Raw genomic sequence first — 25,915 nt, forward strand, 5'->3', positions numbered from 1 at the left:
TGGCCCTTGCAGCCATATTAACTGGGTTGAGGAGTAAGATAAATTAAGTCTTCCAATGAACAATATTTATTATAGTTCCTTACTGTGTGTAGGTGTGTCTGTGGAAATAATCAAGTATATTTTGGCGCACTCCTGCCTCCAAATGTCAACTCCTTCGGTTCAGCAGAAATTTTCTAAGCTTTCCGCACCAGCTGGAGGCCAAGATCCTGTGCCAGACAGCACCGGGCGTTTCTAGGGAGCCCAACGCGGGGCAAAACGGAAGTGGTCCTTGAAAATCACCTAGGAAACGTACATTTGAAAAACAATGCCATTCTAATTAGTCTTTTCCTAAAGGAAACTCATAGAAACCAACCAAAAACTTTCGCTCTCAGCGCAGAGAAAGACGAATTTTTCTCAAGAGAGGAGCTTTTACTCTTCCGTGGCGGAAGCAGAACGGAACCAAGACGCAGAGGGCATTGGTTCTTCGACGAACTCTTCTCCCGGAAGGACCAGTCTTCCCGCGGGGTTGCCGTGGAGACAGAGCGTGCTGTGTGGATTCGGCGACGCGCTGAGGCGCGGCCTTTGCTGTCTGTCTGTGGAGGGGGCTCAAAGGACCAGCAGCAAGATGGTTAGTAGCTCTGAATAGTGAGGGAGAATTTTGAGTAGATCCTGGGACTGGCGATTGGAGGTTCCCAGCACATGTCTGGGTAAAGTCTAGGTGTGTCAGCAGCGGGTGATTCTCCTGTCCTCTTCTCCGAGTTCCCTCAGGAGACAGGGATGCAACTGTAAATACCTCTTCCTTCATACTTCTCTGTTTCCACACACCTGCGCTGAGCGTGCGATAGAAAGTAGAGCGAGGGGAGGCTGAGAAGACAAAAGCTGTGCGAAAGCATCTCCCGTGGAACTGGAGAAGTTGAGAGTAGCTCCTTTGTTCATGTCAATTACAGGGTGATGACCCTTTTAGTAAAATGTCTCACAAAAAGAGTTTTGATAGGCTTCCCTGGGGTTCGTTGTTAAGGATTTGACATGTAAATCGTGGAGCCGTCACTCTTGGCTTAAAACTGGTAATGGAAATTGGACTATACAGCTGTCTTTGTCGTTTCTTTCACAGATGCTTTCAAGGGCCAAACCTGCTGTAGGCGGGGACATGCAGCACACTGACAAAAGAAAGAAGAAAGGTAGGAAGATTCCAAAACTAGAGGAGCTACTTTCACAAAGAGATTTCACTGGAGCTATTACCCTATTGGAGGTAATGTCCAAAGAAGGTTACTTCATAGAAGGTGAATACCAGACGATAGATGAATGCTTGGGTGAATGCTTGTTGCTATGCTGTTGGAACAGGTGGGTGCATTCTGGGGCTTCTTCAAGGAATTGCCTAAAAATCTAGTCAGATGCAGATTCCAGATGAATTAAAAAAAATAAACGTATTTCGTAAGGGATACTTTTGATTATGTCTAGTCCCATTGATAGTAAATATAACCTGCAGATATTGAGGGATATTTAATATGGTGTCAGTTCACACATTGTTTATCCCAACCCCTGACCAATTTATGTATGCTTTATTCCTATTATATGTTATACAATTTTGATCAAATTTAAATAATTCCACCATGCTTATTGTTGAAAATATTGTATCCCCAGAAAGTATTTCAAATCTTTATGGCAATAGTTCTCACCTTTTAATATGCATTGGAATTATCTAGGGTACTTACTAAGATGTATATTCCTGGTGATTCTTTAGGTCTGCAATATTGCTCAGGAATCTGCATTTTAGGTAAGTACTTTTAGTGATTCTGATATAGATGGTCCAAACAGACTGTATTTTGAGAAACTGCTTTGTGGAAAGCACATGTTATAGAAGGGTAAAGGGGTATACCAAAAAATGAAGAGTTTTGACAGCATGGTCTGGTTGTGTTGTGCCACAGTCATTTCTCCAAAATGCTACTGTATTCATATTACTCTAAATCTATTAACAATAATTATTTTAATTAACATTACATATATTTTTCAGTCTTCCATGTATGTTTCTTACTAGTGCTTTGGTACTGAGCACATTGTTTAGTTTTTTTGGTGTCCTTTTTACAGTAGAGGATTTGACTTGGAAGGGCTTTCTAGCTGTGGAAATCAGTGGACTGAGTGCCTATATATATGTCTATTTTTTGTCAGTCTATTCTGGTTTTTTTTTGTTTTTTTTTTTTTGAGACAGAGTCTCACTTTGTTGCCCAGGCTAGAGTGAGTGCCGTGGCGTCAGCCTAGCTCACAGCAACCTCAAACTCCTGGGCTCAAGCAATCCTGCTGCCTCAGCCTCCCGAGTAGCTGGGACTACAGGCATGCGCCACCATGCCCGGCTAATTTTTTTTTCTATATATATATTAGTTGGCCAATTAATTTCTTTCTATTTATGGTAGAGACGGGGTCTCGCTCTTGCTCAGGCTGGTTTCGAGCTCCTGACCTCGAGCAATACGCCCGCCTCTGCTGTTCTGCTTTTTTGTTTTGTTTTTTGTTTTTTGAGATACAGTCTCACTGTGTTGCCCAGGCTAGAGTGCCGTGGCGTCAGCCTAGATCACAGCAACCTCAAACTCCTGGGCTCAAGCAATTCTTCTGTCTCAGCCTCCTGACCAGCTAGGACTATAGGCATGCGCCACCATGCCCGGCTAATTTTTTCTATATATATTTTTAGTTGGCCAATTAATTTCTTTCTATTTTTAGTAGAGACAGGGTCTCACTCTTGCTCAGACTGGTTTCAAACTCCTAAGCTTGAACAATCCGCCTGCCTCGGCCTCCCAGAGTGCTAGGATTATGTCAGTCTATTCTTTTCCTCTCTTTTCTTTAAGACGACGACCACATTTTCCTTATTGCATAACCCAAGACTGGCTTTACATTGTCAGGAAGGCTCTGTTCTATGTTTGCTTTCTTAGGTAGCTAGTGGGAGTACCATGCTGCGTGGGAATAGAGTGAGAAAATCTCATGAGCTCTCCTGTGGCTCCAGGGAATTCCTGGGGCAAATTCAAAGAGACCTCAAATAAGAATTTCTCCATACTTAAGACACTATACTCAAATTCACAGCATTTGGTGAGAGGAGGACTTCTAATGTTGTGTAGTTAGATACAGGATTAAATTCTTATTCCAGACAAGTATCAAAGGATGTCTTCATCTTATAATGACTAAGGTACCTAGAGTTCTGTAGTGATGCTCTATAAATACATATTGGCTCACTATTTGATTTATTACCGTATACAGTGAAACAAATCTCATCTTTTGCAATAGTAATTCAGAATGTTCCTTTAAAGTCTCAGTCCTTTCCTCCAAAGTAGGACTGAGGAATTCATAAATATTTGTTCATAATGGACATAAATGTGGCCAGTCTTCTGAACATCCTTAACTTTTGAAGTCCTGGTAAGCTAGCCTATGCAAGAATAATAGAAATATTTACTGGTTTGTCCACAATGAAAAGTTATAACCTATTAATAAATATATAAGTCTTAATGAGACATGATTGAAGTGTGAGGTTGAATGCAGTAGAGCATGCAGGATGAGAACATGGGCTTTGGAGTCAGATATTACTTTAAGTCTCTGTCACCAGAGGTACTGGTTGTGTAGCCTTGAGTTCATTATTTGACCTCTCTAAACTTCAGTTATTTGGCTTTAAATATTTCACAAGATTCTTCTATTCCTTACATATCATCCAGAATTGTTAACTCACATACTTTCTTGAGAAAGGTATTAGTAAATACAGAAGAACAAACGTGAAATACTTGAAAATATAAATTTCTGTGACAATTGGAAGATAATTGTACTAAGTCCTAGAGGTAAATGTTTAATTAAACTGTGTATTTTCTTGTTTATATTCTTATATCGTCTATTATTCACCAGTAGCTTAACATAGCATTTTTTTTAAAACAGAGAGTTTACTATTCAAAGTACTTCATTTTTTTCCCCCATGAATTTTCAACTTGAAGTTCAAACGTCATGTTGGGGAGCAAGAAGAAGATACTAATTTGTGGATTGGATACTGTGCTTTTCACCTGGGCGACTATAAGAGAGCTCTGGAGGTTAGTAAACAAAATTTCTAACACAGGAATATTTAAAATATTATTAAACTTTGTATTATAATAATGCATGCTGATGGTAAAGTTCAAACAATGCAAAAGGGAAAAAAAAAGTCACTCCATTTGCCTTCCACAATTCTACTTCTTTGTTAATGGAGGCATCCACTGGCACTTTTTTGTTGTATTGCTTCAGAAATCTATATATTTTCCAGTACAGTCATCCCCTTATCCGAGGTATTGCTTTCTGCAGTTTCAGTTACCTTTCTGTAGTTTCTAACCATGGTCCAAAAATAGGTAAGCACAGTGCAATAAGATTTTTTTCAGAGAGAGGGAGAGTGCAAATGAGCACATTCACGTAACTTTTATTACACCGTAGTGTTATAATTATTCTATTTTAATTTATAAATTAAACTTTATCATAGGTATCTACATATAATAAAAAGCATTATATATGGGGTTCAGTACTATTCATAGTTTCAGGTATCCACTGAGGTTCTGAGAATGTATTCACTGTGAATAAGGGGGAACTATTCTATATGTATCTTTTAATTTTTTAATAGAGACAGGGTCTCACACCATCTCCCAGGCTAGAGTACAGTGACACAGTCACAGCTCACTGTAACCTTGAACTCCTGGGCTCAAGCAATCTTCCTGCCCCAGCCTCCCAAGTAGCTGGGACTACAGGTGCTCACCACCATACCCAGCTAATTTTTCTTATTTTTTGTGGAGATAGGGTCTCACTATGTTGCCCAGGCTGAACTCAAACTCCTGGCCTCAAGCAATCTTTCCTCCTCGGCCTTCCAAAGTACTGGAATTACAGGTGTGAGCCACTGCACCTGGACTCTTTTTTTTTTTTTATGTTATTTTTTAGGAGGAAAGGTCTTGCTCTGTCACCCAGGCTATAGTGCAGTGGCATGATCATAGATTGTTGTAACCTTGAACTCCTAGACTCAAGCACTACTCTCACCCCAGTCTTCCAAGTAGCTAGGACTACATACTCATGCCACCTTTCCTGGCTAATTTTTAAGATTTTAAAAATCTTAAATTCAGCAGCATAATTCAACAGCATATTGGCATTAGTATTTCTTAAGTAAATCTTTAGAAGAGGAAAAATAGCCATTTTGATGAAAATGTTCATGAGTCTTTTCTCAAAAGTCAAGACTTTCATTTTGCTCGGTTATTTTTAGACATATGAAAGATTATATTATCTTTATATTTTTTCAAGTATAATTGTTTTGGAAATTGTTTTTCTTGGTCATTGTAAATTCTACACATCTATAATGATTAATGAATAGGATTATGGATCTAACTAAAATTGTAGATGCCTTATATCAAGCAACTTCTAATTCATAAATGAAATTGCTTGAACATTTCCCATAAATTCTTACTCCCAAAATGTAATCTAAGGGAATTTGAAAACCTGCATAACTAAAATGAAAATATTCAAGGACAGGTAATGAGGAGGTGAGATGAAGAACAAAAGGAACAAAGTTGCTGAAGGAAAAAGGAAGATGTAAAAAGGACAGAATAGAGGCCGGTTGTACTTGTGAAAGGTGTAAGAGGAAAGAAAAAGTTACCCAAATGTAGTGAGAAAAAGAAACAAAGCCATCTGGGAAAGACTGATAAAAAGTAAGAGTATATGGAAAATGGAGTTGACAATATGAACCTCAGAAAGTGTCCTTGGCAGAAAAAAAAACTTTTTAAAAATGTAAAGCCCTGGGCCGGGCGCTGTGGCTCACGCCTGTAATCCTAGCTCTTGGGAGGCCGAGGCGGGCGGATTGCTCAAGGTCAGGAGTTCAAAACCAGCCTGAGCAAGAGTGAGACCCCGTCTCTACTATAAATAGAAAGAAATTAATTGGCCAACTGATATATATATATAAAAAATTAGCCGGGCATGGTGGCGCATGCCTGTAGTCCCAGCTACTCGGGAGGCTGAGGCAGGAGGATCGCCTGAGCCCAGGAGTTTGAGGTTGCTGTGAGCTAGGCTGATGCCACGGCACTCACTCTAACCTGGACAACAAAGTGAGACTCTGTCTCAAAAAAAAAAAAAAAAATGTAAAGCCCTGTAAACAAAGCTAGAAGGCTATTAGAATGAAATGAAATTTATAGCGTGTTAAAGTTATCAAATTTTAAGTTGATTGAATGTATGAATTTCTTAAAAGGGTATCTTTTGTATGTCTTTTTAAATTAGCAAAAATAATTTCAATTATTTTTCATTTCTGCAGTTTGTTAGCTCACATCAGTATAAATAGGGGGAAAAAACAAGTGTAAGATTTTTTTTTTTTTTTTTTTTGAGACAGAGTCTCACTTTGTTGCCCAGGCTAGAGTGAGTGCCGTGGCATCAGCCTGGCTCACAGCAACCTCAATCTCCAGGGCTCAGCGATCCTACTGCCTCAGCCTCCTGAGTAGCTGGGACTACAGGCATGTGCCACCATGCCCGGCTCATTTTTTCTATATATATATTTTAGTTGGTCAATTAATTTATTTCTATTTTTGGTAGAGACGGGGTCTCGCTCAGGCTGGTTTCGAACTCCTGAACTTGAGCAATCCGCCCGCCTCGGCCTCCCAAAGTGCTAGGATTACAGGCGTGAGCCAAGTGTAAGATTATATGAACAACACCCCTGCTTCAGTATTTAACCTTTTCAGGTATAGAATAGTTGAGGAGCATGTAGAATTTCTTAAATGTGAAATTGCTCAATCTCAGTAAAAAATCCTATTCTAATATAGAAAAATGGTTCATGGATTGCTTTACTGCCAAAATGAGACCTCTGCTTAATATATATTTCAGGAATATGAAAATGTGACAAAAGAGGAAAATTGTAATCCTGAAGTTTGGGTGAACCTAGCTTGCACCTACTTCTTTCTTGGAATGTATAAACAAGCTGAAGCAGCTGGATTTAAAGGTAATATGGACTCTCATTGTATCTGATATTCTTCACTCATAGTAAGAGTCATTTTGGAGATTTAAAAACTTATTCCTTGTTATTTCTAACCAACATTAGAAAGCTAAAAAATAGGCTTTCTCTTCAAAGAATGTGGTATTTGAGCAACTTTATGCTTAAAAAGAGAGTTGCCAATCATATTGGGGCATACCTATAATTCCCAGCTACTTGGGAGGCTAAGGCAGGAGGATCACTTGAGCCAAAGAGTTTGATTACAGTACTGTATGATCACGCCTGTGAATATCCACAGCCCTCTACCCTGGGCAATGTAGCGAGGGCTCTTTAAAAAGAGAGAGAGAGGCCAGGAGTGGTAGCTCATGCCTATAATCCTAGCACTCTGGGAGGCCTAGGCTGGTGGATCATTTGAGGTCAGGAGTTTGAGACCAGCCTGAGCAGGAGTGAGACCCCGTCTCTACTAAAAAAATAGAAAGAAATTAGCTGGACAACGAAAAATATATATATAGAAAAAATTATCCTGGCATGGTGGCGCATGCCTGTAGTCCCAGCTACTTGGGAGGCTGAGGCAGGAAGATTGCTTAAGCCCAGGAGTTTGAGGTTGCTGTGAGCTAGGCTGATGCCAAGGCACTCTAGCCCGGGCATCTGAGTGAAACTTTATCTCAAAAAAAAAAAAAAAGAGAGAGAGAGAGAGTTAATCTTGCCCCCACACCCAAGCTACAGCTAAAAAGCAGAAGGATGAGAAGAAAATGGGCAAGCAAGATATCTTTCTTAAGCCCTATGACAGTAGGATATTTATGCCATTGGTAGTAATTAGGTATGGTTATTCAAGCTTTTATGGCTGTGGATGTATGTTTTGGCTACTTTTCCTGTTCCTAAGTGAGAAGCCCTATAACTTCAGCTTAAAGAATCCGGATGTCTTCCCTTCTGCCTTTTTACTTGTCATGCAGTCATTTCAGGAGAATTATACTGAAATTTGTCAATAAGAATAGGTTAAAAGGGGAACATGGGAGAAAAGATTAAGGATAATTAGAATGTGAATAAATTAAATTCAAGGAAATACAGAGAAAGTGGGCAAGATAATGTTAGGAAATTTGTTAGGGAAAAATGTATTCCAACACACATTCCAGCTCAAATTAATGGAAAATGTGGAACTTGAAGCCTTTCTTGATTTATAACCAAATTGTTTCATATGTACTAGTGTTGTTTTTCCTAATTTAGTTATAAGGTCCTTTAAGTTACTTTATTTCATATTTCTAGACTTTATCTGTGCCTAGAATAGTACTAGATATATAAAAGGTGATCAAGGTAGCTAGCTCTATTTCCATATATATTTTTTCTTTTTTATACATTAAAGACATTATAGACATTTTTCTATAGAGGAGATATAGAATTGGGAATCCAGAATTGGAAAATTGTCAAAGAATGCAAAGGAGATTTGGTACTTGAAAGCTGTTAAGCTTTTTGCTTGGCTACCTGTTTCAGTGTGCACATTAACATGTTAGAAGATCTATGGAATAGAGACTGGGTTAGTATTTAGGAAAATATGGCAGCATAATTTTGGAAAAGGAGATTTCAGAAGAAATATTGGGACAAACATCTGAATGAGAGTAAGTTTATACATATATTGAGATGACCATAACTACTACCAGTGTTTGTTTTAATATATGAACAACACAGAGGTGGGCTCCTACTATAACTGTATGTGTGGAGTGTTGTGCTGTGGGTCACCATAATAGAATCAGGTAGAACAGGTGGTGAGGAAGAGCAGAATCTTAGAACACTTCTCTTGTGGTTCTTGATGCTATTGCCGCTACTGCAGGTGGAGACCAGATAGCAGAGACATATCAGGATCAAACAGGTAAAGATTTGGAAAGATTCATCTATTAATAAGTCTCATTTCATCCCTATAAGAGATTAAGTGCCATAGACTATTGAGTTCTTTAATAAGCACTTTGGATTTTTTTTCAGCTCCAAAAAGCCGGCTCCAAAACCGCTTGCTCTTCCACTTGGCTCACAAGGTATTTCTGTTCTCATTTTACATTTTTTGTTTTAAAAATGTTTTCCTTCTTTTTACCCACACTAGTGAAAGATAATTAACTAGAAATTCTTGTTAATGGTATTTATGGAACAAGTGGACTATACATATTAATTTTATAGGATTTTTCTCCCCCATCAATGTTCTTTACACTCTTAATTTATTCAGAGGTGTTAGGTTTTAGTTCTCCTTATTAAGCAGTAGTCATTTAAGGTTAGTTTGTGTCAACTATCCTATTATCTCTTTAAAAAAGACTGAGCCATCTTTTCCTGACTCATGGAAATAACTACACACTTTCCAGAATTATCTTATGGCAATAATTTTGATCATCATCAAATGATTTTTTAAAATAATAATTTTTCAAATTATAAAAGTTATATGTTCTATCAAAGAAAGAAAATATAAATAAGCAAAAAAAAAAAAAAAAAGGAAAACATCTACCATATTCCAAGATAAGCTACCAGGTAGGAGGGTGAGGAGGGGATATATTCCCATCTAATGGGTGCAATGTGTACCGTCTGGGGGATGGACACACTTGAAGCTCTGACTCAGGCAGGGCAAAGGCAATATATGTAACCTAAACATTTGTACCCTGTAATAGGCTGAAATGAAAAAAAATATTAAAAAAAGATATAAGCTACCTTTTATTTATTTTTTATTTATTTATTTATTTTTTTTGAGACAGAGTCTCGCTTTGTTGTCCAGGCTAGAGTGAGTGCCATGGCGTCAGCCTAGCTCACAGCAACCTCAAACTCCTGGGCTCGAGCGATCCTTCTGCCTCAGCCTCCCGAGTAGCTGGGACTACAGGCATGCGCCACCATGCCCGGCTAATTTTTTATATATATATCAGTTGGCCAATTAATTTCTTTCTATTTATAGTAGAGACAGGGTCTCGCTCTTGCTCAGGCTGGTTTTGAACTCCTGACCTTGAGCAATCCGCCCGCCTCGGCCTCCCAAGAGCTAGGATTACAGGCGTGAGCCACCGCGCCAGGCCATAAGCTACCTTTTAAACTTTTGGTATTATATCTCCTTTTAGGATAATTATTTTTACATGCATATTAATCTTTTCATTTGTTTCTTTGTTTTGCAGAATAGGACTCATGCTTAATAGATATTTCTTTTTTCTTTTTTCTTTTTTTGAGAGGTGGTCTCTTTCTGTCACTAAATAGACTTCAAAACCATAAGTTGTTTTCTGTTTTTTTTTGAGACAGTATCACATTGTTGCCCAGGCTAGAATGCAGAGGCCTCATCATAGCTCACTGTAACCTCAAACTCCTGGGCTCAAGCAATCCTCCTGCCTCAGCCTCCCAAGTAGCTGGGACTACAAGCATACACCAGCACCCCTGGCAATTTTTTCTTCTTTTTTGTAGAGATGGGGGGTTCACTCTTGCTCAGGGTGGTCTTGAACTACTAACCTCAAGCAATCCTCCTACCTCGGCCTCCCAGAGTGCTAGGATTACAGGCATGATCCACTACGCCCAGCCAGAAAAGTTAGTCTTAATAGAAACCTTTCCAGGCTAGACTTTGGAATGTCGTATTTGCTTCCATTTGCCTATACATCAAGATAAGATTTAAATAACTCATAAAAAAAAATATCTGTAATATATCAGTAACCAAACTAGAAATGAGCCAGCTTCAGAATTTATTGTTTCATGGAAATAGATTCTTTAAAAAATTTTTAAGCTAATAGGCCAAACACTACACCAAGCAGGAGTGTGCAATCTATATATTAAGGGTCACTGTCAAAAATATATCTGTTCTGCCCCATGTGTAAGCAAAAGGCAGTTATTATTTCCAGCTACCATTTAAAAAAATAACCATGCAAGATTGGAATGGAATTCTGACAGCCTGAAACAACAACAATGTATAGTAATTGAAGAGAGGATCAAAAAATCTAGAGTAGACATTAAAAATTATTTTACTAAGTAACAATGAGAAATACATTTTGATTCTTGTTGTCCACCAAGGAGAAAGAGATACAAAAGAGCAGATAAAAATTGTTAAAGGATAAGAGTAAAGAGGTGTAGAAAAAAGGAAAAGGAAGACACTATAAAGAAAGAGAAAAGAAAAAGAAGGTAAGGGGAGAGGTCAAGTAATAAATATTGATTGTAATTTAAAGGCTTTCCTTTGTCAAGCTATGCCTCCAGAAGCTATTCGCAGTCTTTCCTTTGAAGGGAAGAGGAGGAACCTGAGGGAATTGGGATAAGATAGAGACACAATGCCTGAAGAAGAAGCAGGAGTTAAAATCTCTGTCTCATAGGTGTTGATTTCTTGAACTGTACAGTAGTGTGAATCTTTATATGTCTTTTTGTCTCTCACAATTTTAGTTTAATGATGAGAAAAAATTGATGAACTTTCATCAAAACCTTCAGGATATCACAGAAGATCAACTTAGTCTGGCCTCAATCCACTATATGCGATCTCACTACCAAGAAGCTATTGATATATATAAACGAATACTGCTAGATAACAGGTCTGTGTCCTTTTATGCCTACTCAAAATCTCTTTCATTATGTTAGTGTCTCCTGTAACTAGTTTGGGGAGGACCTAGCGACCTTTGCATCTAGTACTACCATGTGCTCAAATCTGTCAGTTGATAATCTAGTGAGATTAAGAACTCCTTAGATATTGTCTAGATCAGGCTTTCTTGTCCCGACCCGCGGGACCTTCTGTTACTCGTGGGGTCAAGGGGGACCGTGCCTGAAAGAGATGGGCGAGAGAAAGGAACGAGACCAAGCAAAGGGTTGTCAAGGTCTACTTTACTTGGATTCTTTGTAGGTTTTATAAGCATACAGAAACAAGGAAGTAGAAACAGAAAAATAGAGTGGGGTGACGATGAGGCTTGGGTCTGGGGCCAGCTGTTTGTGACTGATTACTCAACCCCAACCTGGCAGGTGGTCCGGAACAATTGCAGTTGCACACCCTGGAGCATTTCGAGGTCAGCACGTCATGGAACGCATTCTTTTCGGAGCCACAGCCGGAGGGTGGGGTGCTGTTTTTGTCCTAGGAATTTTCCAGGGCGAAGCTCGTGCATAGGACAAGTCATAGGGGTGTTGAGGGTCTTTGAGGGTCCTTGCCTCCAACATCTCCCCCTCTCTTTATTAATATGAGGGAGATTTATATAGGTTGGTGGAGAGCCTGTCTTAGGCTACGCGATGGGCTTTAGCGACCAACATCCCAAATATAAGATTGGGCGATTAATGTGAAGGTGAGGCCTCTGTCTTAGGATATGTAGGTGGCATCCAGCTCCGGCACTTCTGATTATGAAGTGTGCCCCGGGGCATGGACCTACAATATTCCCGTCATGGAGTCACCTCACCGTCAGCGGGGTGTGCATCTGGTACACGGCATTGCGATAATCCCGTCATGGGCGACTCCACAGCCTTTGGAACCAACTGCATTCCATGTCTGAGGCAAGGTTTGAGAAATTTAGACCTTCAGTGGGTGTATTGGGAGACTCTTCACGGAGGTCTTCTCTGGAGCCTCTTTGTTCTAGCCGTTGGTAAAACACGGAGACCGATTTTTGTGTGGCTGCGTCTACCTGTGACTTGACAAAATCAGTTAGTTTTTTGAATGCCCAAGGCCCAAAGGTGAGGAGCAACAGAAAACCTACAAGCGGCCCTAAGACACTGGGAAGCAATGTGGATAGCCAGGGGGATATGGAAAACCAATTTTGATACCACGCTTCACTCTGTTCTCTCCGTTTTTTCCTCTCTTCTAGGCTTTGTCTGACTCTTTCAATGCTATCTTCTACCAGACCTGTTTTGTCTGCATAGAAGCAACATTCTTCTTTAAGTGCTGTGCACAAACCTCCCTCTTGGAGGAACACTAAGTCTAGGCCTCTTCTATTTTGCAACACTACCTCAGAAAGCGAAGCGAGGGATTCTTTGAGATATTTTAGGCCCTGCTGTAGCTCTCGGAGATCGTTATCGATGGCAGCAGAGAGCTGCAGGTATTGCTGGTTGGAGATAACTAGAGAGGCTATGCCTGTTCCAGCCCCTGTGGCACCAAGGCCTAGAACAACTGCGAGTGTTATGGCCGTGATGGGCTCTCTCTTTTCTCGGGGCATTGTGGTGCCGCGCTCCCAAAATTTGAGCAATTCGTCAGCAGGACGTATAGTGAGTCTGGGGAAGAGCATGACTAACACATAATATTCTCTATGCTCAAGAAACGTTGCAGTGACTACATACGGGGTAAGGCCGGAAGAACAAGCAAAATAAGAGGTGTTAGATGCCTGAATATACTGAAAGGTGGAGTCGACAGTAATTGACTGATTGCATATTTTCTTTAAGGGTGCGGGGGGAAGCATTCTTGGGCTAAGAAGGCAAAGGCCTAGGCCTGTGACTTGGCTGAGTGTCAGGCCATCATGGGTGTCCAGGCCCCATCTGAGTTTGCTGGTGTCGTTAGTAAATAATGGTTTACCAAATGTAGCGACACCTTCATAGAAGGGAGGCCGGGGGGAGTAGCATACCCAACACTCCTGATATTCTGAATTGTTGGCCTCTCGGATGGTTGGTCCTGACAGAGGTGTTGACTAGGGTGAGAATTAGTTCTGCAGAGGAGGGGGGCCCCTCGGGCAGGGTAGGTTGGTATAGGGAGGTGCTAAGCGGAAAAGGGGATACAGCTGGGGAGGAGGGTAGGCCCCTGGAGGGACCGTGAGGTCGAGGTGGGTGTAGGTTGTGGTTAGGACCTATTGCGACTGTAGGACCTCTAGGGAGGCTTTTAATTAATTTGATTTTAAATGTGAGACCAATGTCTTTCCCAGATATGTAAAGTCTAAGCCCCCATTCAAATCCCCTGGACTGATCTCAAGAAATCTTTTTTCCAGCTTCGGTGAACGAAATTAACAGGGGGTTGCACCACTGGTTGTTACACTGAGGGTCAGTGGGTGGTTGTGGGGCTTAAGGGGACGAAGGGGCTTGACGGGGAAACCACTTTCTGATGGTGATATAATCCCAGGAAGAGGAGGGATTCCAGTAGGCATCACCGGTGGTCTCACAGCCCCAGGAAGCACAAAAGAAGTCAGGGGCGTAGCCACATTGGTAGTTGTTGGCGCGAGGTCGATGGGCCCCTGGGCAAACAGAAAAGTCTTTATATCTCATCGTAGAGCGTCCGGCTCCCGAGGAGCAAAAGCCTGGGGAGGAGTCAGTCGTTGGAGGAGCTGGCTGAGGGGTGTAAAGTGCGGGAAGGCCCCACGCAGGGTCTTTAGCCCCAAGAGCTAATACGCATAGGTCGACTTCTAATGGATCCCATGGTATAACGGCGGAGAGACATGAGGAGGAATTAACAACGTCTCCTGCCTCATTAATTACCTCCATGTATAGTTGTAGATCTGATGGATGTTGGTTGCGATGGTGCTCTTGATCACGACCAGAACCAGGCACAGGAGGGGCAGCGTCTTTTTTCGGGGAATCATTGTATTTCTGGAAGAGAACAGAATCAAGAATTCTTCTCAGGGGATTCCCTGGGTGGATTATATAACTTAATCGTTCTCTGGTAGCCATCTGACATTTCCTGCCTGGGTATCGTAGATGCAGGCATGTCCTTTTCCCCATATGAGGACGGGGTCAGGCCCCAACCATTTGCCAGTAAGCGGCTCTTTCCATAAGGCCTGTGCATAAGTATCTTTGGTGGATGGGTGCCAAAGGCGTTCGGCGGCTGTTTTACCGACGGTGTCAAAGGTGAGAAAATTTAAAATGAACAGGGCATGATTAAGCAGGGTTTTGGAATTACCTGTCAAAGGGTATAAAATTCCTCCTCCTGATTGTAGTTTGGAGAGTGTATTTTTTAATGTCTGATGAGCTCTTTCTACAATACCTTGGCCCTGAGGGTTGTATGGAATGCCTGTAATATGCTTAATGCCTAGCTGAGCACAAAAACTTTTGAAATTGGAGCTGACATATCCCGGGCCATTGTCAGTCTTAATAACTTTAGGCTGAGGGAGGGAGGTGAGACAGGCTATAACATGACTAATAACGTGGCGGGTGGCCTCGCCTGTTTGTAGGGAAGCAAAGATAAATCCACTGCAAGTGTCTACAGAGACATGTACATATTTAAGCTTTCCAAAAGGAGGGTAGTGAGTGACATCCATTTGCCAGAGCTCCCGAGGGATCAGGCCGCAAGGGTTGACTCCTAGGTGTGGTTCAGGGAGAAGGGTAAAACAGGCCCTGCATTGGCGGACGATTTCCCTGGCTTGTTCCCTAGTAATGGAGAATTTAATTCTGAGGGTATGGGCATTGAGATGGTGTAAATTATGAGCTTGGCGTGCAGCGCAAACAGGATCAACAGTGATAGTGTGGACTGCACCTGCAACGCAGGTTGCCTGATCAACAAGATTATTTCCAGCGACTAGAGGCCCAGGAAGGCCAGTGTGGGCGCGAATATGGCCTATGAAAAAGGGCGCAGAACGGGAGTGAATGAGTCCTTGTAGTTGCTGGAACATTTGAGTGGTATTGTTGGAGGGCCGAATATGAGGCACAGTTTCTAAAGTGGTGACAGCATGAGCAACATAAGAACTATCAGTATACAAGTTAAATGGGGACTGATCTACGTGTTTGAAGACTGCGACTAAGGCCGCTAACTCAACGAGTTGAGCAGAGGAGAATCTGGTGGGAAAACTGCGGACCTGGCCATTAATGCTATAGGCCACGGTGCCTGAGGAGGATCCGTCGATAAAGACTAAGACGGCTCCTGGAATGGGGGAGACTCTTGTTTTTTTGGGAAATATTACAGATGTCCGATAGAGGAACTGAATTAGTTTATCAGGGGGGTAATGATTATCTAGTTTGCCCTGGAAAGACGTACAGTTAACCGCCCAATCATCATCATTTTGTATTAGCCACCGAATTTGGGAAGCATTGTAAGGGAGTATTATGATATCTGGATCCTTTCCAAAGAGTTTAAGGGAGTTTTCTCGCCCCAAGCGAATAATCTTAGCTACTAAGTAAGGGTAGGTGAGAAGGACTTTAGGAGGGGAAGCCGATAGGTGAACCCAAAAAAGGGGCTTGCCCTGCCAAAAGAGTCTTGTGGGCGAAAAGGGGGTAGGGAGGACAATGAAGTACAAGGGGGAGTCGGGGGAGAAGTAGCCAATGGCCTGGGCATTTATGGCCTGCTCGACCAAATTAAGCGCTTGCTGCCCTTCTTTAGTTAGGGAGCGTGGAGAGGTTGGATCGGCATCTCCCTGCAGGATGTTAAATAAAGGTTTTAACTGTCCCGTGGTGAGTCTTAAATATGGGCGAAGCCAATTAATGTCGCCTAGAAGGCGCTGAAAATCATTAAGGCATTGAAGAGAGTCTTTTCTGATTTGCACCTTTTGGGAGAGGACCTTATTGGGGAACAATTCAAAGCCTAGGAACAGGTGAGGGGGGCAGACCTGAATCTTTTCAGGGGACAAGCGGAGGCCTCGAGCTTGTAAAGCCGAGACAACCTGCATGGTAACTTGATGTAAGGTTGCCTTGTCGGCCCCAGCGAGAAGAATGTCATCCATATAATGAATTATATATAGCTGAGGATGTTGAATTCTAAAAGAATCAATTGTCTGAGCCACATATTTTTGGCAAAGGGTAGGGCTGTTGGCCATGCCTTGAGGCAATACTCGCCATTGGAAGCGCGGAGAGGGTCCTATATAGTTTACTACCGGGAGACTGAAAGCGAAGCGTTTGCAGTCATCCGGGTGCAATGGTATGGAGAAAAACCAGTCTTTCAGGTCAATGACTATTTTATAGTAGCCTTTGGGGATAGCTATGGGCAAAGGCAAACCAGGCTGGAGTGCCCCCATGGGAACCATTGTTTGGTTAACAGCCCGTAAGTCTTGTAGCAGCCGCCATTTGCCAATCTTTTTTTGAATGATGAAAATGGGGGTGTTCCATGGCGAAGTAGAGGGCTCTATGTGTCCGGCAGCTAATTGTTCCTGCACCAACGCTGTAGCTGCGGCTAGCTTGTTAGATGGGAGGGGCCACTGATCGATCCAGACAGGGGAGTCACTTTTCCAAGTGATTTTATCTGCCTGAAGTGCAGGGGGATCAATGGCCCTTACGATAAATGGTCTTTGAACCCTAGCCCTGATCTGTCTGACTTAGGGAGGGTGGTCAGGGGTGCTCTTAGTCCCTGACCCTCCTTGCCTAAACCCTGTCCTGGGAGGAATCCCTGTTTAAGCATTTGGCTGGTTACAACTTCATTGGGGCTGCACATAATGACATTCATTTGTGCAAGGATATCACGCCCCCATAAGTTAACAGGTAGGCCTGGGACTACAAAGGGTTGAGTGGTACCTCTGTTTCCCTCAGGGTCTTCCCATGTCAAAATTTTTGAGCTCTGGAGAGTATTTTTAGACTGTCCTATACCTTGTAAGTGCGTAAGGGAGGGCTACAGTGGCCATGAATCGGGCCAGGCATCCTGGGCAATAACCGTGGAGTCGGCGCCTGAATCAAGAAGGCCTTCAAAAAGTTTACCATCTAATTTTAGCCGCAGGGTGTGCCGTACTTTGGTGATAGCTTGGACCCAATAGAGATCAGAAGAGCCAGGGCAAGAAGCACCTCGGTTAGAGGCGATGGCTGGGAAGGATGTATTAAGGGGCAAGGGTAATGCCTGAACTAAGCGCTGTCCCTTAGAGACATACACAGGGCCGGTAAGCGCACTGGCTAAGATGTTAATTTCCCCGGTAAAGTCACTATCGACTATGGAGGGGTGGACTATGAGTCCCGCAAGAGTGGAGAAAGCTTGGCCCAGAATAAAAAAGAACATATTAGCTGGTAGCTGGGGGGGGGGGGGTGTCCAAAGGAGCCAGTGGGCAAAATCTGAACACCATCCTCAGGTCTTAATATTGTGTCGGAGGAGGCCCACAAGTCCACTCCTGCGCTCCCTGTGGTTGCTCGGAGGAGTCTAAAGTCTGAGGGCTCTCTTGTTGGCTGTTCCCCGAGGCCGACTGAAATTGAATAGGACGGGGGCCCCGGGGCTGGCCCCTCAGGCCGTTTCCTGAAAGCGGGGGCAAGGGGTTTCCAAAGTCAGTCTTGGAGCGGCATTGATTGGCCCAATGCTTTCCCCTCTTACAGCAAGGACAGAGGGAGGAGGGCTGGGCTGGCCTGCCTGGCGGCTCACTGAGGTTAGGGGTAGCAGAGGAGGCGGCTAAGGGGCACTGCCTCGCAAAGTGCCCTGGTTGACCGCATTTAAAGTAGTCCCTCTGTGCCACGGTCCCTTGGATGGCGGCCCCAACCGCAAGCTGTACGGCCTGCAATACCTTATGGGCGAAGGGGTCAACATCATTACACATTCTAATCATGTCATTAAGGTGTTTATTTTTGAGTTTGCCCTTGGGAGGATGGCCCTGCAAGTGCTGTTGGCATTTTCATAGGCCAATTGTTTAATAAGCCTATTATTCTCATCTTCGTGTCCGAGGGTTCGTTCAGCAGACTCTAAAAGCCTGCCCACAAATTCACTAAAACCCTCTTAAGCTCCCTGGGTGATTTTTGTCAGGGGAGTAAGAACAGATCCCGTAGAGGGAAGTGTTCGCCAGGTGCCCAAGGCGGCTGCGGCGGTCTAGGACAAAAGTCCAATTGGGAGTCTCCTTTGGCGCTGTTCAGTGGCAAATTTCCCCTGTCCACTAAGCTTTTCAAGGGTCCAAGATGCAGAATTGGGTTTTTTTAAATTATTAGCAGCCGTGGTCTGACAGCGGTCGAGAAAGTCGGCCTTCCAAGAGAGGAACTGTCCGCGAGAAAGGACTGCCTGTACTAGTTTGATCCATTCTCCGGGGAGCAGGTAGCCGCCCCCTGAGGCTGCCTCTAGGAGGGAATAGGTAAAGGGTGCATTGGGCCCATATGTCCTAACAGCAGAATTTAGTTCTTTTAAGGTTTTAAACTTTAGTCTGCGAAATTCAGTGGGCTCTGCAGTGGGCCCCGGGACTGTCTCCTCCGGGGGGTCATCACTTTCACTTTCCCTTTCTTTCTCTTCTGTATTCTCGTTATCTGAATCTTGGGGCAGGGACTGGCTCGAAGAAGGGGCGGCAAGGTCTTCTTGCCTATTAGACCTGGTAACTACCGGGAATGCTAGGGCTTTATGGGAGGACTTTAAGGATTTTTTATCTAAGGTGACGTGTGACTGGGCGGTCTCATGACGTGGGTGGCTAATGAAGACAGAATCTTTAAGTGTATCTTGGAGGGAGGACAAGTCTTTGGAAAGCTGGGCAAACTCTTTTTGAAGTTGTAAGACATCCTTTAATTGCGTAACCCTTTGACTTAAGTCTTTTTTGGCACGCAAAAGTAAGGGCATTGTAAGGGGAGGCATTAACGAAGGTGCGCAAATCTGGAGCGCGTAAGGAGGCGGCCATTCGGGATCGTGATATTGGGCCGCTTCCTCTCCGAGGGTTGCCTCTTCTGCGGGGTCGAGGGACTCTTGGAGGGGTTGTTTCTTGAATACCGGGTAATTGAATGCATGAGGGGCTGTACCCTCGGGCAAGGGAGGGTAGAGGGTCTTGGTGTCTGGCCTACTAATCGGGGGCTCGTCTCTAAATGTCTGGAGCTCAGCCGAGGGGTCCTGAGGGAGCATATTAATACAAACCGAGGGGCAAGGGGAAGGGCATGTTGGTCTCTCAGGGTTATTAGGAGAAGCTGGCCCTTCGGCCGTCTTTAAAGACATTCTCGAAGCGGACCAAGACACGGGTCGGAGGCAGAATTCTGCTACTGAGAGCAGCTGCTTTTTATTGGGGTCTGAATCTGCCCCCTCAACAATATCTCTAATTAGTCCCCAGTACGAGAAAACGGATACAGGGACGGCATCTGGGCCCTGATTCAGAAGTAAATTGTTTAGATCTCTGCCTACCTTTTGCCACTTGCGTGGGTGAATTTCAGGTCCACCAACAATAAACCAAGGACAAGCACGATCAATGAACACAAAAAACTTTACTAGATCCTTTTTCTTAACTCTAATTCCTCTCTCTCTGAGCGAGGCCTTGAGATCCTTGATAAAAACGGCCTCTTTAGACAAAGAATGGCCCATCTCGATGGGATGACAATGTAAAAAATCTACTCACCAGACCTTCGATTCTGTGAGCGGCAGAAAGGAGGTCTCTTCAGGGATTCTCCAGAGAACTGTAAACCGCGTGCATCCGACAAAAGTCCGTACTTCGAGCCCCACGTTGGGCGCCACTTGTCCTGACCCGAGGGACCTTCTGTTACTCGTGGGGTCAAGGGGGACCGTGCCTGAAAGAGATGGGCGAGAGAAAGGAACGAGACCAAGCAAAGGGTTGTCAAGGTCTACTTTACTTGGATTCTTTGTAGGTTTTATAAGCATACAGAAACAAGGAAGTAGAAACAGAAAAATAGAGTGGGGTGACGATGAGGCTTGGGTCTGGGTCATTCAGCCACAATCAGCGTATCGAAGCTGTTTGTGACTGATTACTCAACCCCAACCTGTCAGGTAGTCGGGAACAATTGCAGTTAGCACACCCTGGAGCATTTCGTGGTCAGCACATCAGGGAACGCATTCTTTTCAGAGCTACAGCCGGAGGGTGGGGTGCTGTTTTTGTCCTAGGAATTTTCCAGGGCGAAGCCCGTGCGTAGGACAAGTCATAGGGGTGTTGAGGGTCTTTGAGGGTCCTTGCCTCCAACACTTTCTCAACCTTTTTTGCATTATCACCATTCTAATGAGCCTTTTTAAACATTTTCACCCCTAATTGCTCTTCCATGAAATTTTAATATATGCTGATATATATATAAACATATTGTGTATATCCATGTATGTACTCTATACATATCTGTGCTTTATACATAAAATGGTATGATTTTTTTTCGTCCCCCCCATAAGAACCAATTTTTGCCCCTTTACAGGTGATATAGCCCCTTTTGAAAATGCATGGTCTAGATCTGCAGTCCCCAATTCCTGGGCCATGTTCCAGTACTGGCCCATGGCCTATTAGGAACCTGTCTGTCATCACCACCTGACTTCCACTCCTCTGCCCTTGCATGGAAAAATTGTCATGCTTGCATCACCACCTGAGCTCCACCTCACCACCACCACCCCCTTCCATGGAAAAATTGTCTTCCATGAAACTGGTCCCTGGTGCCAGAAGGTTGGGGTCTACTGGTCTACATTGTGATTACATTCTAGGTAACTTGCTAACAAAATTAGAAACCAACCATTCTGAAGAATTAACATTTCAACTTTATCACGAAACAGTTGACCTCCCTCTCCTATCGCCAAAATACCTCATTCCCCTTCCTTCTCACCTCTTTTACTTAACCCTCTTAGTCACCTGCCTATTCCCAGTTCCAGCCATCAAACCTGCTTGCCTTTTCTATCCACCATCTGTGTGGTATATGCTTGTTTGTGTTTATGTTCAATTATAGCATATGTTAGTTTTTCAGTATGAACAGTATGACCTTTTCCCTTTCTTCTCTAGTTGTCGTCTTTTACTGTACTTATGTCAAAACACCAAAATATTATAATGCAAAAATAAAAAAAAGTCACACTGATTATATCTTGCTTGCTTTCTTCACAAGGCAAATTCATGAACTGTCCTCTCTGCCTTGTTTTCCATTTGAGCTTTGTAATTTGACATTTCTGTGAAGTAGACTTAAATTCTTACCCCTTAATTCTTTCCTCTAATAGGGAGTACCTGGCCCTCAATGTTTATGTGGCCCTCTGCTACTACAAGTTGGATTACTATGATGTGTCTCAAGAAGTTCTGGCTGTTTACCTTCAGCAAATTCCCGATAGCACCATCGCACTCAATCTTAAGGCCTGTAATCATTTTCGCCTTTACAACGGCAAAGCAGCCGAGGTAGTGATGGAAATATGTTTTTAATTTGCTTAATTCCAATTAGAATTACTTTATACTTTCCAAGTTATTCATGAAACTCTATTATCTGTGTAATTCTTGATTAATATCCCTTTGTCATTACCAGTATGATTCTATTAAAAACCTAATTGTATAAATATTTATATTTATCAGGTTTTTTTATTCTAAAAAGATTATTATGTCATGTCTAATAAATTGTAGGCGATTTTATGGAGATGCCTTGCATTAACTTAAATATGTTTAAAACCAAATGCTTCCCACTTCTTCCTCTAAAACATATTTGTGGCTCTGTGGTTGAATGTCACCAATATATACCCAGTAAACCACATCAGAAGCCTGGGTTATCCATCAGTTTCTTCTCCTTCATCTCCATGTTCCTATCTCATCTACTAGTTCCTATCAGTTATATGTCCTAGATATCTTTTTTTTTCTTATTTTTATTTTTTTTTACTTTTTTTTTTTATTTCGGCATATTATGGGGGTACAGATTTTAAGGTTTCAATAAATGCCCATTTCCTCCCCTCCCCCTACAAGTCTGAGTCTCCATCATGACCATCCCCCAGATGGTGCACATCTCACTCATTATGTATATACCTGCCCCCCTCCCACCTGCCCAATACCCTATTACTGTAGTACCTATGTGTCCACTTAGGTGCTACTCAGTTAATACCAGTTTGCTGGAGAATATATCTGGTGCTTGTTTTTCCATTCTTGGGATACTTCACTTAGTAGTATGGGTTCCAGCTCTAACCAGGAAAATATAAGATGTGCTATATCACCGTTGTTTCTTAGAGCTGAATAGTACTCCATGGTATACATATACCACATTTTATTAATCCATTCTTGGATTGATGGACACTTGGGCTGTTTCCACAGCCTTGCAATTATGAATTGTGCTGCTATAAACATTCGAGTGCAGGTGTCTTTTTTGTAGAGTGTCACTGGATCATTTGGGTAGATGCCCAGCAATGGGATTGCTGGATCAAATGGTAGATTCACTTGTATCGCTTTAAGGTGTCTCCATATTGCTTTCCACAGAGGTTGAACTAGTTTGCAGTCCCACCAGCAGTGTAGGAGTGTTCCTCTCTCTCCGCAACCACGCCAGCATTTATTGTTTGGAGATTTTTTGATAAAGGCCATTCTCACTGGGATTAAGTGATATCTCATTGTGGTTTTGATTTGCATTTCCCTGATGATTAGAGATGTTGAGCATTTTTTCATATGTTTGTTGGCCATTCTTCTGTCTTCTTTAGAAAAGTTTCTGTTCAAGTCCTTTGCCCACTTTTTAATGGGGTTATTTGATTTTTTCTTCCTGATTTTCGTGAGTTCTAAGTATATTCTAGGTATCAGTCCCTTATCGGATGCATAGGATGCAAAAATTTTCTCCCATTCTGTAGGTTGTCTGTTTACTTTCATGACTATTTCTTTGGCTGTGCAGAAGCTTTGTAGTTTGATCATGTCCCATTTATTTATTTTTGTTGCTGCTGTGATTGCCTTTGGGGACTTCTTCATAAACTCTTTGCCCAGGCCGATGTCTAGGAGAGTGTTTCCAACTTTTTCCTCTAGAGTTCTAATAGTTTCATACCTTAGGTTTAAGTCTGTTATCCAGCGTGAGTTGGTTTTTGTGAGAGGTGAAAGGTGTGGGTCCTGTTTTAGCCTTCTACAGGTGGCTATCCAGTTTTCCCAGCACCATTTATTGAAAAGGGATTCTTTTCCCCAGCGTATGTTTTTGTCTGCTTTGTCAAAGATTAGATGGCTATATGAGGATGGTTTTATATCAGGATTCTCACATCTGTTCCACTGGTCAATATTCCTATTTTTGTGCCAATACCATATTGATTTAATTACTACAGCTTTGTAGTATAGTTTGATATCTGGCATATTAATGCCTCCCATTTTGTTTTTGTTGCCTAGAATTGCTCTTGATATTCGGGGTCTTCTTTGGTTCCATATGAAGCGTAAAATTATTTTTTCTATATCTGTGAAGAATGCTGATGGGATTTTAATACGTATTGCATTGAATCTGTAGATCAGTTTGGGTAGTATAGACATTTTGATGATATTGAGTCTGCTGATCCACGAGCATGGTATGGATTTCCATCTGTTTACATCCTCTGCTATTTCCTTCCTCAGTGTTTCATAGTTCTCCCTGTAGAGGTCTTTTACGTCCTTGGTTAAGTATATTCCTAGGTACTTTAATTTCTTTGTTGCTATTGTGAAGGGAATTGAGTCTTTGATTTGGTTCTCAATTAGATTGTTGTTGGCGTATATGAATGCCTCTGATTTCTGTGTATTGATTTTGTATCCTGAGACTTTACTAAATTCATTGATCAGTTCCAGGAGTTTCTTGGTTGAATCTTTGGGGTTTTCTAGATACAATATCATATCATCAGCAAACAGTGAAAGTTTGATCTCTTCTGCCCCTATTTGGATACCTTTGTTTCCATTATCCTGTCTGATTGCTGTAGCCAAGACTTCCAGCACTATGTTGAACAGAAGTGGAGATAGTGGGCAGCCTTGTCTGGTTCCAGTTCTAAGTGGGAATGATTTCAATTTTTCACCATTCAGTATGATGTTGGCTATGGGTCTGTCATATATGGCTTGTATCATTTTTAGGTATGTCCCTTCTATGCCTATTTTCTTAAGTGTTCGTATCATGAAAGGGTGTTGAATTTTGTCAAAAGCTTTTTCTGCATCTATTGAAAGAATCATGTGGTCTTTGTTTTTGCTTCTGTTGATGTGGTGAATTGCATTTATAGATTTACGTATGTTGAACCATCCCTGCATCCCTGGGATGAAGCCCACTTGGTCGTGGTGGATTATTTTTTGATAAGTGTCTGGATTCGCTTAGCTAAGATTTTGTTGAAAATTTTTGCATCTATATTCATTAGGGATATTGCAATGTCTGTAGTTTTCTTTTTTTGTTGCATCCTTTCCTGGTTTTGGTATCAGAGTAATATTCGCTTCATAAAAGGTGTCGGGGAGGTTTCCGTTCTTCTCGATGTTGTGGAATAGTTTCTGCAAGATAGGTACTAGTTCTTCTTTGTAAGTGTGGTAAAATTCGGTGTGAAGCCATCTGGACCGGGACTTTTCTTTTTAGGGAGATTTTTAATTGCTGTTTCTATTTCAGCTGTTGAGATTGGTCTGTTCAGGGAATCTATTTCTTCCTGGTTGAGCCTAGGGAGGCTGTGTGTTTCTAGAAATTTGTCCATTTCCTCCACATTTTCCAGTTTGTGTACATAAAGATTTTTGTAGCATTCATAAATTGTATCTTGTATCTCTTTGGGATCAGTTGTGATATCTCCTTTTTTATTCCTGATGGAGCTTATTAGAGATTTCTCTTTTCTGCTTTTCATTAGCTTAGCCAATGGTGTGTCAATTTTGTTTATTTTTTCAAAGAACCAACTTTTTGTTTTATTAATCTCCTGAATAGCTTCCCTGTTTTCAATTTCGTTTAGTTCTGATTTGATCTTGTTGATTTCACTTCTTCTGCTGGGTTTGGGGTTGGTCTGTTCTTCTTTTTCCAGCTCTTTGAGTCATTTCATTAGATTGTCTATTTGTGATCTTCTTGTCTTTTGGTTATAGGCATTTATGGAGATAAACTTTCCTCTCAGAACTGCTTTAGCTGTGTCCCAGAGGAGTTGATAACTTATCTCTCCATTGTCGTTTTCTTCATAGAATTTTTTTATTTCCGTCTTGATTTCTTCATTTATGAAGTAATCATTTAGTAAGAGGTTGTTTAATTTCCACGTTTTTTGTGTAGAAATGTGAGTTTCTGTTAGGGTTGATGTCTAGTTTTATTCCACTGTGATCTGAGAAGGTACATGGTATGATTTCTATTTTTTTAAATTTCTTGAGATTTACTTTGTGTCCTAAGATATGGTCAATCTTAGAGAATGTCCCGTGAGCTGATGAGAAGAACGTATATTCAGTGGATTTTGGGTAGAATGTTCTGTAAATGTCAGTCAGACCCAATTGTTCTAGAGTTTTGTTTAAGTCCATTATTTCTTTATTAATTTTCTGTTTGGAGGATCTGTCTCGTGCCGTCAGTGGGGTGTTGAAATCTCCGGCGATTATGGAGTTGCTATTAATCCATTTGCTTAGCTCCAGTAAGGTTTGCTTTATGAATCTGGGTGCACCTAAGTTGGGTGCATATATATTT

General features: G+C 42.1%; 1 protein-coding gene across 1 annotated transcript in view; it reads left to right on the top strand.

The window, feature by feature from the left end:
- The first annotated feature begins 321 nt into the window (after nucleotides 1-321).
- Nucleotides 322-25,915, top strand: part of IFT56 (intraflagellar transport 56) — a 62,730-nt gene continuing 37,136 nt past the window's right edge. Inside the window, exons 1-7 of the mRNA XM_012767969.3 lie at nucleotides 322-607; nucleotides 1,091-1,228; nucleotides 3,939-4,031; nucleotides 6,817-6,931; nucleotides 8,897-8,946; nucleotides 11,291-11,436; nucleotides 21,564-21,735. Of these exons, the coding sequence (XP_012623423.1) occupies nucleotides 605-607; nucleotides 1,091-1,228; nucleotides 3,939-4,031; nucleotides 6,817-6,931; nucleotides 8,897-8,946; nucleotides 11,291-11,436; nucleotides 21,564-21,735 (717 nt within the window). The 5' untranslated portion in view covers nucleotides 322-604. The remainder of the gene's footprint in view (nucleotides 608-1,090; nucleotides 1,229-3,938; nucleotides 4,032-6,816; nucleotides 6,932-8,896; nucleotides 8,947-11,290; nucleotides 11,437-21,563; nucleotides 21,736-25,915) is intronic.

The sequence above is a fragment of the Microcebus murinus genome, chromosome 9, assembly GCF_040939455.1.
Source record: "Microcebus murinus isolate Inina chromosome 9, M.murinus_Inina_mat1.0, whole genome shotgun sequence".
Taxonomy (NCBI): Eukaryota; Metazoa; Chordata; class Mammalia; order Primates; family Cheirogaleidae; genus Microcebus; species Microcebus murinus.